Consider the following 14,147-nt stretch of genomic DNA (forward strand, 5'->3'; position numbering starts at 1 on the left):
AACTCTGGTCTTTTCCAGAATCATCCATCAAGTGTTCTTAACTGCCAAGCCATCTGCCTGGTCCCAGCTCCTTTATTTAGGCAGGGTCTCTATAGCCCAGGCTTCAGGCTTGTCTCACACTTGTACCTCTTGCCTTAGTTCTTTGAATGCTGTACTACAAGTGTGTGCCCACTGGTAACTTCCTGTGCAAGGAATTACTGACGGTTGTACTTGGATTCCCAGAAGTCACTTTTGACACTGCTCAGAGGAGGACAGAATAAAGCAGTCTCTTCCATTAAGAATAATTTTTGTCTTGTGATATTAGAAATTGAGCCCATGGCCTCATCTGGTTGGTAAGTAATCTGCCACTCGGCTACCTTCTAGCGCATGAGGTCTGTTTTGTTTTTAGACAGATCTCACTGTGTAGTCCTGGCTGGCCTGGAACTCACAAGACATCTGCCAGCCTTGCCTTAAAGGTGTGTGTCCCCACACCTGGCTCACACGTGGGTTTTACTCAAGCTTTTTTTAAAAAGACAGACTTATTTATTTATTTATTTATTTATTTATTTATTTTATACATGTGAGTACACTGTAACTGTCTTCAGACACACCAGAAGAGGGCATCAGATTCCATTACAGATGGTTGTGAGCCACCATGTGGTTGCTGGGATTTGAACTCAGGACCGCTGGCAGAGCAGTCAGTAGTCAGTGCTCTTAACCACTGAGCCACCTCTCCGGCCTCCAATTTTTTTTATTTTTATTTATTTATTTATTTATTTTTTGATTTCTGTTTTTTTGTTGTTGTTGTTGTTTTTTTTTTTTTCTTTAATGAAGAACAAGTTCAAACTTGTTACACCAGCACATGTGAGGCTGAGGCAAGATGATTCCATTGTCAAACTTAGACTGGTCATCGGTGGAAGGAGAAAGGGAGGGAGAGAAAAAGAAAACTTTAAAAGTTCCTATGATCTTTATTTCATGCCTCTATTATAATAAGGCTTTGACTAGCTTTCAAATTCTAGATGCAAAACTTTTTTTGTTTGTTTTCTGAGGTAAGTCTCACTGTGTGGCCTTGGCTGGCCTGGAACTCACCATAAAGATCAGGCTGGCCTCTGGGACTCGATGTGTGCCTTGGGAGTGCTGTGGTTAAAGGAGTTTACCATTTCACCCAGCTCAGAACTGTTTTTCTTCATCTCAGATCTTCCAGGATTTTCTCACTGTCTTAGAGTCTATTTCTGAATGATTTCATTGTATTTTGTCACGTGTCTGTCTGTCTGTCTACCAGCTAGAATTTATTAGATACTTTCCTCATGATTAGACCATGGATTCCTAGTTTGGGGAAGAAGCTCACAGGTTTGCTTTGATCTCATTATCAAGGACACATACTGTTGATAGGACTTGGTGTTTCCCTTGGGTATGTCTTTTTCTATACTGTACCTTTTAGAATGGATTTGTGGCACACAGCTTCCACTCAACAATCAAGGACTTGTATGTCTTCATTTCCTTGAGTAGAGTAGCTACCTGTGCTATTCCTGGGAGATTCCACTCCAGCCCAAAGCATGTATTTGGTTATTTAATCAGCATGGGCTAAACAAGTGTTTATTGAGATACGTTTACTCTGATGGACTCCAAGTAGCATATAATCATCTCTCATTTAAGGTTTTTCTCATTTCCGCGTGTGAGAAATGAGGATAATTGTCAGGATCCAGTTGGAATACACATCATCTCAGAATCCTCATTGTGCAAAGAAATAGAAAAGCCTTAGAATAATAATAAGTTGTCCAGCCTGGAGGAGACTGTGCGGCAGACCCCCAACTGCCAGCAGTATTTGGGGATTCCTGTGGCCTGGCTCTCTCGGGGGTCCATTTTGTCTCAGCTCTTCATTCATTTCTGTTGATGAAGGTTCCAGTCCACATTCAGCTCCAGTTAATGCTTCACATTGCTGAGATCACCACGAGGTTAGTGAAATCCTGGCTAGGATAGGAATGTAGATTTCAGTTGGCCATTATCTAACCAACAGAAAATGAACTCATTCAACGTCAGTCTTACTTTTGGAAGAAGACTTGCACCAGAGTATCACTTTAATCAGCTTTTGTTTTTATTTTTGATTCGTCTTTTTCTTCCTTATTAGAGGTTTTAGTCATGGTTCCAGTTTATTCTTGCCACTGGTTACCAATAAACATTGTTATTGAAGCATAGATCCAGTTTTGCTTGTCTATTCCCTTATTTTTAAGAGGAATATCTCAAATGTTACGCAGGCTGGCCTTAAACTCTCAGTTCAATTGTTGCTCCTATCCCCCTTCGTGAGCACATGAAGCTGTATACATGTGCTATTACACTTGGCTTATAGGTCATTGTGGTAATCTTGTTATTGCCAGACAGCTTTGGGAGACAGCGTCTTACATGTGTTGCCATGACTGACTTGGAAGTCTCTATGTAGATCAGGCTGGCCTCTATAGAGATCTGCCTGTTTCTGCCTCCTGGGTTCTGGGAGGTAAAGTGAAGTTCGACCCCTACCCTGTTTTGAACTCAGACTGGCAGAGGATGGCCTTGAACTGATCATTCTGTCACTTCCCAAGCTGTTGGGCATACACAGAGTGGGTGACCACACCCCCACCATCAATCCTGTAAATGTTTCTTTACTGATTATATTTTTGTAGCTTTTCAAATAATGATTCCTGACTATTCTGCTTTAGTTATGAATGTCTGTGGAAATGTTTACTAGAGGTATTTGACTATTGAAGTACACACACACACACACACACACACACACACACACACACACACACTTCACTAGACCATTTTTCTAAAGGAATTCATAGACTTTGATACGTGGGCAGTGTCCCTTAGCACGTGGCTGAAGTGCCTGCCTCTGAGCCTGGTGTTAGCCTAAGCAGTAGGAAGAGCAGAGCACTGAGGGCTGCTTTCTTCTTTTAGTCTTTGACAACTCCAGAATCACTATTAAACATGACTTAAGTTTTTAAAAATTGGTTGGCATAAAATAAATAGCAAAATTGTTCCTCGTGTTGTAACTGAAGGATCTGGAAGACTGATGAGAACAAACACCCTTTGGGAGTTTGTTCTGGAAGACTAGAGTTTCCTGTTCACCAGACTGTTTCAGAAATCTTCAAGGCTTTTCGCTGCTCAGGTGCAAATTGTGTCCTTTGTTTATACTTTCTCCACATGCTGTATAAAAACTGTCAGCACTCAACATCTAAGGTTTAGCAAACATTTATGCCTGTGTGGTTTCGTCTGACCCACAAATATTTATTATCTACTCAACAGAATCCACTTTGATATTAGAAGTATTGAAGTAGTTACATGATACTAGCTTATAAATGTATGCATGGCTTCACTTTCTAAGCTGCTTGACAGTTTCTTTTAGGTCCACCTTTGAGAGTTTTCTATGTAACCTTCAGTTAATAGAAGCCAGCTCCCTGCTTCTCTGAGTGTGACTAACTAGGAGCTTGGACGTCTATGTGTGATGCATCTTCCTCCTTATTCTAAGGTGTGAGTCTGTGTCCTGGCTGCTTCTTTAACACCAAACCTTTGAAATTGCTACAGGTTTGTTGAATAGTTCTGTATTAATATTTAGGTTTAATTAAAAATTTTTATATTTTTGGCATATCTATTTCCAATTTTTTTAATGTACACTTGAGATAAGGGTTGAAGGGCCTTCCTTCTCCTTGTCCTGTGTCTGCTTTCCTGAATTTAGGTATGCCACTATCGGGCAACATAATTTGAGCTAGCATTTCACATTTCCATAATTGGTTTCGTGGTGAATGTGGCAGTACACTGAGAAGAGCTTTGTGACCAGATTCTCCCACATGTTGCCAGTACTGAAGCTCTGAGGTATGGAGGGAAAATATCTTGTCCATTTAAAAATTCATCATTGCCTATGAGTCTGACGTGGCTTGGAAAATACACTGTGAAAACTCTGCCTAGAAAAGTACCTATTCCTCCATTAACTTTGAGCTCCATAGTTTGTTCCTGATAGAAATTTCTAGATTTTGATGACAGTCATTCCCTGTCAGTCTTGTTATTAAATCATGTCAATAATGACCTTATAAAATGGGGAGGTAAACTTGGAACAAGCCCCATACTCACTGACCAGTTTATGGAGTGACCACACACTCCATACATTTCCCAGCTTTTGACTGATCCTTGTGTGAGTCTTGCCTGTGGATCAAGGCCTTGCTTGGACTTAAGTTGATGTTACATTTTGTTTCCACAGCTGGCAGTAAGCCCAAGTTTGCTGTTAATGCTTAACACATTTTCTGAATAACAGTTCTTTAACTGTTAATATTGTACAAAATGGTACTTGAATTGTTTGATTTTCTCTCTCTGTATTAGAAAAACTGGTGTTTTTTTGTAAGTCATGTATATTCTTCCTAATATTGTTCATATAATGACATGATCCAGGAAAAATAAAATGGGAAAATGGACATTACTTCTGACCTTCAAATAAAACTCATTATGTATTGGTTTTCAGACTGTTTACGGAACCTTGGGACATATACCGTGTTAAATCAAGGCTGTTTACCCATGTGGGATGACAGGCCCCATGATCTGATGTGGTTGTGGACCAAGAAGGGGGTTCTGGGGAAATGCACAGTCACAAAGGTTACCACAGATCTCACAGAAGCTAGGGTCTTCTGTGAAGGGAAGTATCAGAGACAGAGGTCTGTCCCGTTCTGCCTTCGTCTTCACACCACACTTCTGCAAAAGCTCTACTGTCTATTCACCAACTTAGCTAATGCTTAGACATCCTGTTTGTCTTAGAACTTGAACCTCTAAAATATTGTCTAAAGCAGTCTTTCTTTGGGAGTTGGGGGTGGGCAGGATTTCTTGTAGCCCAGGTTAGCCTTAACTTCACTTAATTTCACCATGAAATCTTTATCCTCCTGAGTTCTGGGATCACAAGTGTGCATGATCACACATTTTGTGCCACGCCAAAGACTGAAACCAGGGTTTTATGCATGCTAGGCAAACACTCTTATCTACTGAGTAAGCAACTCCTCCGCTCAAGACCCATCTTTTCATTAGTAACGTTATGTGTAAAAGATTGACGTGTGTTCATGCTGTGGTTTCATGGATGTTCCCCTGGAGGCCAGAGGTGTTAGCTCCCTGTGAGCTGGAATTACAAGCACTTTTGAGTCATCTGATATGGGTGAGGGACACTGAGCTTTGTAAGAGCAGACGAAGGCTTGTAGCTACTGAGCCATCTCTCTAGCCCATGGGAACTCTATTGTTCTGCACCTTTATGTCGCCATGACTATACAGCAGGTTTTAAGAATACTTTCATTTTAGGGAGAAAGGTGTCTAAAACTGCTGGGCGTGTGGTTACACACACACACACACACACACACACACACACACACACACACACACACACACACACACCTAGTTTACTAGTTTACTGTGGAAACAATTTGAAAGCAAAGATGAACTATAAATGACCAGAGGCTCTTTGAGAGTAGTAAAGGACCTCAATTATTAAAGTTTGATTTAGAAACTTTTTTGAATTCAAAATATTAATTTTTTGGAAATGTATGAAGGTTATATAGTCCTACAAATACATTGCTTCAGAGTTTATTCCATATTTTGTATGGTGATCACATTGTTTTAGAGGCTAAACACCACGTCAGGATCTAAATAAACGTTGGGTCTCATGCGGTTATTTCTGTGGCTTCTTTTTTTTTTGAGACCGTGCCTCACTGTGTAGCACACTCTGAGCTCACACCTCACTGTGAACAGTTACTGATTGAAGAGGATTTAAGTGACTGTGTGAAGAGCAGTGGAGTAAAATCAGTTCAGTAACTACTTACTTGTTTGCCGTGACTGAGCGCACCATTCATGGTTGCTTTCCGCAAGTAAGCAACGGGGTGAACATTTTTGAAGACAGCCTCACAGGATAAACTACAAAGCCGTGTCAGCTAATTCTATAATTAAGTAGTCGTGGTCCACCAAGAAAACAAACATTTAACTGTCTTAGCTTAGAAATGATGGTGAGTCTTCATCCATCCTCTGGATCTAAAACCCAATTTGGTGGGGTTAAGTAGTTGTTGCCATGTTTCTTTGTTTTTACGATAATAATAATAATAAAACATTATTAATTTTATTATTATTATTATTTATTTATTTATTTTGAGACAGGGTTTCTCTGTGAAACAACCCTGGCTGCTTTGGAACTTGCTTTGTAGACCACGCTGGCTTTGAACTAACAGAGATCTACCTGCCTCTGGCTCCTGAGTGCTCGGATTAAAGGCGTATGCCATCACACTTGGCTGTTTCTTCAGAACAAGACCCAAGCCTTTAGAATCAATAAATTAGAGAATTAAAAGAATCCATTCTTTTTGTTTTTTAGATGTTAACCTATCTCAAATTGTTGAGAGAGAAAACAACATCTGGTCTTAGTGGTGTGGGGCAAGTGGGAGCTTTTTAAAATTGTGTGCAGAGGTGTGTGTGTGTGTGTGTGTGTGTTGTTCTACCATCTAAACCATTTTAAATAGCTGTGTGTGACTAGCAGCTACTATATTAGACCATATAGGTTAATTTCTTAAGTGTTTGCTTTTAGAAAGAATTCTGCACAGACTTATACATAGTATATATTTTAAGATTCTGCACAGAGACTTATACATAGTATATATTTTAAATTTTGCAATTGCACCTCCAGTCTCCCTGCATACCTTCTATGTCCAGTTATAATCTGGATAAAATGGATGCATACTATTACTTCCTAGTCACCCTAGACTCAGAAACCACATGCCTGATTTTTTCAGAGGTCTGTCATCCTCTGAAGGGACTAATGTGTCTGTCACATTCTACTTGCCAACTCTTGTTGATCTCCTATAGGGTCACAGCTTACCACTGATAGACCTTTAAAAGCACTTGTGTGTGTGCAGGCCAGAGGACACTGTGGGACTTGGTGTGTGAGGTCTGAGGATAGAACGCTGGCTGCACACCTGTGGCGGCTGCACACCTGTGGCTGCTGCACACCTGTGGCTGCCCTTAAGTGTTGGAAGAGCAGGCAAGGGCAGGCTTATTATTGCCCAGAGCCTTCACCTTTCAAAAAGATATCAATGCCACTTTTACAAGTGCTTTCCAATATCAAGTAGTTGTTAGTTCTAAAATCAGTAGTCATTACCAAATGGTTTTAGACATTTAGACATAAGTAGAATACATCTTGCTTTCTTTCATCCCCCACCCTCTTGGAGACAGTCTCTCTCTAAGTCCTAAACTGTTTTCTGACGATCCTCCTACCTCAGCCTCTCAAGTTCTGGGATAACAGGTATGAGCCAGACACAGTTCCTTCTGTTAACATCATACCAAGAAAATTGTGCACAAAATTTACCCTGCATTATTTATTTGTAGAACCCCCCAGCATCACACTAAAGGAAACACAAATAGAAAACCTTTAACTTGTTTCCAATATATACTGTACCAATGTAAATTTCATTTTTTTCTTGTTTATCTTGATCTCTCTACATAGCCATACTGCCCTAAAATGTAGGCTAAGCTGGCCTTGCACACAGAGATCCTCCACTGAGGAGGTCTCTGCCTCCTGAGTCTGTATCTACATTTATGTAACTAGGTTCACTCCTAGAGTCGCCCCATAACATTTGTAGTTTATGAGTGTTGTTTTGTTTGCCTTATTAAGTTAGACGAAGAACATTACCATTATTTGTGATGTGCTTGTGTGTGAGTGTAGACTTGATTGTGCCACAGTGTGGATGGAGGTCATAGGACAACTCCGGGTAATCGGTTCTCCTTTCTCCGTGTGTTCTGAGAGCATCAGGCTTACTCAGCAAACAAGCCCTTCTGATCCACAGCTGATCCCTTGCTTGTTTTCATGAGCCTCTTTCTTTGTTCCTAAAATCTTTCATTTTAGGGGTGACATGATATTTTCATTTGGGAACTAGGCAAGTCTTACCATTCTGCTTCAGAAATTTGTGTTCAATGTTTTCTATGATGAACAGTACTTTTGATACCACTTTTAAAATGAAAATAAAAAAAAAGAAGTGGGGGGAGGAGGGAGTTCTCTTTTTGAGACAGAATTATACTGACTAAATTTCTGTACTCAAATGGTTCTGCTTCAGCCTTCCAAACAGCTAGGCCTTCAGATGTGCGCTGCTATGCATGACTGTACTTTGAATTTTAATAAATCATCTTCAATTATTTTCATAGGATAAACCTGTGGTAGTCTTTTGGCGCTGTTTCTCACATCACATCCTATGTGTGTATATGTTTGTGTGCATGTATGAGCGAGTGTACATGAGTGAGAGTGTGCATGCATGTGTATGAGTGTGTACATGTGGAGGGAAAATGACAGTTTGCAGGAGTAAGTTCTTTTATTCAAGTGTGGGTTCCAAAACATCAGGCTCGTGGACAAGCACCCTTTTCCATGAAATAGAAAGTTACCACCTTCTCCGGAGTAGGCATGCACACCAGCCCTGAGGCAGCACTTAGGCTGAGGGACGGGGCTTGGCATGGACAACATAATGAAACACTTAAGGAAAACAATCTTGGCCAGTCTAATTTCTTTTTCTTACCTCCCTTCAGCCCCTCTTTTCTTTTGTTTAAAAATAGTAGCCTTCACCTTTAATCCCACATAACACTTGAGAGGCAGAGGCAGGCGGATCTCTAAGTTCTGCAGAGTAAATTCAGAACAGCCAGGGCTACGCAGAGGGACCCTGTCTCAAAAATCTGTGTGTGTGTATGTGAGGGTGGGGGTGTACACAATAAATGGCAGGGGCAAGAAAGATTGCTGAGTGGTTAAGAACATGTGTTGCTCATCAGGGGGTTCTGTGTTCTCAACGTCTACACTGGGCAGCTCTTGGCCATTACCTCCACCTCCAGGGCATCTGATAACCCTCCTCTAACTTCCTCTGCATCCGGATACAGATGACATGCACACACACACATGTATACAAATAGTGTATGAAAATAGCATGTGCTCCTCATAAAAATGTCATATCTACTTTCCAGAGGTGACTTAGTAAACTTAGTAGGCTTTCAAGTGGATTCTTTCTCCATATTGGAGATTCACAAAGGCTGTTATCTGCAGATACATAATGAGTGATTATAGGGCTAGAAACCCAAATCATCTAAGCATACAATTGTCCCACATATAATATAGTAGGAATTATGTACAGTATTTTTAGTAGTTTTGTACACAAAGCCAGCTTCCAAAGTATGGAATTTGGTGCCTGTGAAGCTGCCACATAACAGTTATAGTGGGTGTTTGGGTTAGAGGTAATTCCGTTCACAAAGTGAAGTCTTGTCTCCAGACTTGCTGTGGAGGCAGTATCAGATTCTCGGGTATCTGTGTGAGTGTATGTGGCATGTTCATGTGTGTCATTCCTGTCCAACGAGTGCTGTACCACTGAGCCCAGCTCAGCGTGTATTCTATTTACACATGTCTTATGTATTTTTGAGCAGATTTATGTTTTTATGAGAAGATTTATGGGGTTTTTTTTGTTTAGTTTTGTTTTCTCAAGCTCAATGTGTGACCCAGACTGATTTTGAACTCAAGCCCCTCCTGCTTCAGCCTTCAGAGTGCTGGATTGCAGTGGAGTACAGGTGTAACCCCACAATGTTGGCCTTGTTTGTATTCTTGACTGCGCCCCACCCCCAGCTGCGTAGGCTACAACTGTTAGTTCATGCTTTAAGTAAGTTTTATTTTTGAAGTTGTTATTTTATGTGTGCATTTTTTTCCGGAGCTGAGGACCGAACCAAGGGCCTTGGCACTTGCTAGGCAAGTGCTCTACCACTGAGCTAAATCCCCAACCCTTATGTGTGCATTTGTTTGCCTGCATGTTTGTGTCACATTAGTGCCTGGTGCTCATGAAGAGCAGAAGAGGGCATTGGATCTCCTGGAACCACGGCTACAGAGTATTGTCACCAACCACATGGTGAATGGGAATTAAATCCAGGTCCTCTGGAAGAGCAGAACAGCCAGTGTTTTTGTCTAAAAATCTTTATTCAGATATATTCCACGGTAATTTAAAAATATACATCTTATTTATATCAGTAGTCCTTTATCCTAATTAGCCATTGCTCTTAAATGCTGAGCCGTCTCTAGCCCTGATTTGTGTTCCTTGCATAGTGGGGAAAATGGCTCAGAGGGTAAAGTTGCTGTGCAAGCATGAAGACTGAGTTTGGGAAAGTTGGGTGTGGTGCCAGGCACCTGTAACTCCAGCACTGTAGTGGTCAGGGGCAGACAGTTCTGGGCACTCACTCATTTATGGCTACTGGTGTAGCTGAGAGGGCGAGCTCTATGTCAGTGAGAGGCCCTGTCTTAAATACAAGAAACAGAGGTGTAGAGGGATAGAGTCCCCTAGGATATCAACCTCTGTTCTCCACACCCTAACACACAGCTTAGAGCACCAGTACAAACATGTGCACCAACACACAAATAGCACACATAAATACCACCCAAAAAAGTTTTAATTTAAAAAAATGAAAATGGAAAAGAAAATAATTACTTACATGTGCTTCAAATGTAATACAAAGGCTGAAGCATGAATTGTCTCTTCCCAGTCTAGTTCCTGTCTGCTGGGCTCTATCCAGATGTCTCCATGCCTATAGAACTGAACAGGGAGACAGATCTTTTTGTTCTTTTTCCATGTAGCTTTCCCCCCATCTTTGTATGTTTGTTGTTTGTTTGTTGCAGGGTATCTTCTCTCCACCTATCCTTGGCTAACCTGGAATGCACTATGTAGACTAGGCTGGCAAGGAACTCACAGAGATCTCCTGTCTGTGCCTCCTGAGTGCTGGGATGAAAGGCCTGGTTCCCCATGTAGTAAGAAACAAACCAAGAATACTGCTTGCTAGCATGGCCCCAGGGGCTGGACCTAAGCTGCTGCAATACGTTCACTCCCCCGAAAAGCACTGGGTAATCTTGAGTGCGGTGGCCACTCCATAATCCCAACAGTGGGAGGCGGAAGCAGGAGGGCCAACAGAGCCTCTGGGGCTGGCGTTTTGAGTTTTCCAATGATCATTCAGGGATATATTGGGCTATAGAATCTGTTTAATTTTTTTAGTCTAGATGACACCTCAGAACATGGTATGGTTTTTGCTTAGGTGAGTATCATAAATATATTACAATTTTTTTTTAATTGCCAACAGGGCCTGGAGAGATTGTGGCTCAGTGATTAAGAGCACATATTGATCTTATATGATTGGTTAAAATCCATGTGTATAAATGACTGTGTGTAATATTTTTAGATGCAAACAGCCCCTAGATTGTACATTCCCTGAGCACCCTTTGGGTAGTCTCATCAGGCAGGATAGGAAAACCACGTGGTTTCATTGTTCCTGATGCTTTTTCTGTCTCAGTGTGTGTGGGTGGTGCTCTCCTCCCTGGGGGTCAGAGGCTGACATTGGGCTCTCCTTTGCCAGTCTTTTCCATGGTAGTTGTTGAGACAGGGCCCCTCATTGAACCTGGATTTCACCCTTCTGGCTAGATTAGCTGGCCAGCCGGTCTTCCAGCATTGATGTCCTACTCTCTGTCAGTTACAGTTCCACGGTGCTGCCCTTGCTTGTATGTGGGTGCTGGGGATTTGAACTTGGGCACTTTTGCTTTAGCAAGAAGCCATCCCCCCAATCGTGTTTTGTTTGTTGCTGTTTGCTTGCTAGCCTGCCTCTGCCGGGTTAAAGGCTTCTCCTATCACGGCACTTGTCCCTAACCCAGTTGATTTAGGCAGGGTCTTATTTAGCACAGGACGCCTTTTAACCTGTGCAGCTGAGGTTGGCCCTGAGCTCCAGATCTCTATGCTTCCACCTCCCAGGGGCCAAGATGATAGGCATGCACCGCCACTGTATTTTTAATTATTTTGTGCCTCTGCTGGGAAAGTGTGAGGTGTACATGTTCACGTGTGGAGATGAGAAGACAAGTTGTTGGAATTGTCTCTTCCCACCGTGTGGACTCCAGGGATGGCACGTGCCAGGCCTAGTGCTAAGGGTCTGTACCCACTGATCCGTTTTGTTGGTCCACTTATGTCTTAAGATTCAAAGTATAACTGCAGAGCCGCCTTTCCCACCTGCCTTAGTTATAAAGAGTCTTCATCGTTAGAAGGTGGGAGGAAAAACAGCATGTGCAGGAGGAAGCATCACCTGTCAGCGTGCTGTCTGTTTGCCTGTCTGTCTTCCACCTCGGTGTGCACAGTCACTTAGGACATTCGTGTGTGCCTTTTACAGTGCAGATAGTGCAGATTGATTTAAACAAGAAGTTAGGTTGTACTGTGGACTTTAGTCACACCATTGAATCCTTGATTGCATTCTACTCTGAATGCTGGGCTGTATGGCAGTTATTTTGGGATATGTTTGAACCCTATTTAGGAACATATAAAAACAAACTGCAACAAAAGGAGGGATCCTTCTGACATTCTTCATGATACGTGATTATGAGGTCACAGGGTCGTGGTATATTCCTCCCTGCCTGCGTCTGGTCTGAGAAGAGCTAAAACCCATGTGACGTGCATACACAGTTCTGCCTTCTGAATGATTGTAGATCACTTCTGATGTCTTGAAACCATCTCTTCACTCTTTCTCAGTTCCTTCGTTTGCTCCTCCTTTTCCCTTCTCACATGAAATTTCTAAGAGTTGGGTTTGCTTCAGGCAAAGGAGGGTGCTATTTGAGAAGTCCTTACCTCACCAGCCTAGTGCATTTACCCTGTAAGATGCTCTGTCCCATCCATACCCAGCCTTCCCAAACCATAAACAGTGCTTTTTTCATTCTGATTTTCTCAAATTTGTGCCAGCCAGACATTTCCATACTTCAGCAAACAACAACAACAACAAAACTGGACTACTGCTTCTGTCTTCCTGTTTAGAAAGCTAGGGTGCCTAGCCCAGGATTTAGCACTTTAGATCTGTGCAGACCACACTGCAGAAGGAACAGTACAGGCTGGGTCTTAGAACTCAGACAATGACGAACAGCTTTAAAAGCTTAAAGCCTACAGAGTGTACATCCTCAAAGCCCGGGCTGAAGGGCCAGCAGGTAGGGGAGCAAGATGTGCTCAGGCCCCCGAGTGTTGCAGTTGGAGGAGAGCTGGCCCTGGGTCTAGCAGACTTCCAAACAGAGTTTAGAGCCTTTCAAACACCAGAGCAAACTGCTGGGTTTCCCTGCCTTTGCATTTGGAATGGAGCCCCACGTACAGTGCAGATGACCAATGAGGTTCTTGTTCTGACTTGCTTCCCAACAGGTCATGGTGCTGATGTGAAGTGTGTAGATTGGCATCCAACCAAAGGGTTGGTTGTTTCAGGAAGTAAAGATAGCCAGCAGCCAATCAAGTTCTGGGACCCCAAGACTGGGCAGAGTCTTGCAACACTGTAAGTGATGGGAAGCCCTCTGTGGTCTTTGAGGACCACAGGCAGCCTGTGGTCCTTAACTGGGAGCTTTCTCAGCTTCTCTGTTTTCCTTCAAAAAAAAAAAAAAAAAAAAAAAAACCAATGTGATTTGGACACAGATGGACCTCAGTCTTTGGATGTTTTAATTCTGACTCTAAATTTTTTTAAGGTTTATTTATTTATTTTATACATATAAATAACTGTAGCTGTCTTCAGATGCACCAGAGGAGAGCATCAGATCTCATTACAGATGGTTGTGAGCCACCATGTGGTTGCTGGGAATTGAACTCAGGACCTCTGGAAGAGTAGTCAGTGCTCTTAACCACTGAGTCATCTCTCCAGCCCTGACTCTAAATTTCTAATGAAGGCAGATTATATTTGTTCTGCTACTTAAGTTTTACTGGGTTATCCTACAGGGGTGCAAGGCATTGAAGAGGTTCTTCCTGCTGTCTCCATGTGTCCTCAGATAGCCCTTGGCATCTGTGGCTATGGTATCAGTGCCTCTAACTAGCCACCACCAGCTTTGCCTAGCTTACTTCAGCTACATACAAAGATTTCTCCCCGTTTTTGTGCCAGCCTCTCTCCTCTCCTTCTCATCCCTTTTCCCTTGCCCTCCTCTCCTCTCCCTCCCCTGTACTCTCCTCTCTCACTATCTCCTCTCCTCTACCTCTTTTCCTCACTCACCCCCTCTCTACCTCTCTCTTGTTTCTTCTCCATCTTTTCTCTCCCTCTTCCCTTGCCCTCTCTTCTCTCCCTCACTTTCTTTTGTCCTTCTCCTTTATCGTCTCTCCCCTCCCCTTTCTCTCTCTCTTTTCCCT

At 42.3% G+C, this 14,147-nt stretch overlaps 1 protein-coding gene across 2 annotated transcripts in view; it reads left to right on the plus strand.

Moving 5' to 3' along the window:
• Wdr33 (WD repeat domain 33) overlaps positions 1–14,147 on the plus strand; it is a 103,072-nt gene that overhangs the window by 62,054 nt on the left and 26,871 nt on the right. For both annotated transcript variants that reach the window (XM_087592900.1, NM_001107398.2), the window contains exon 8: positions 13,185–13,311. In XM_087592900.1, coding sequence (XP_087449026.1) covers positions 13,185–13,311 — 127 coding nt within the window. The remainder of the gene's footprint in view (positions 1–13,184; positions 13,312–14,147) is intronic.

The sequence above is a fragment of the Rattus norvegicus genome, chromosome 18 (assembly GCF_021556685.1).
Source record: "Rattus norvegicus strain SHRSP/BbbUtx chromosome 18, alternate assembly SHRSP_T2T, whole genome shotgun sequence".
Classification (NCBI taxonomy): Eukaryota; Metazoa; Chordata; class Mammalia; order Rodentia; family Muridae; genus Rattus; species Rattus norvegicus.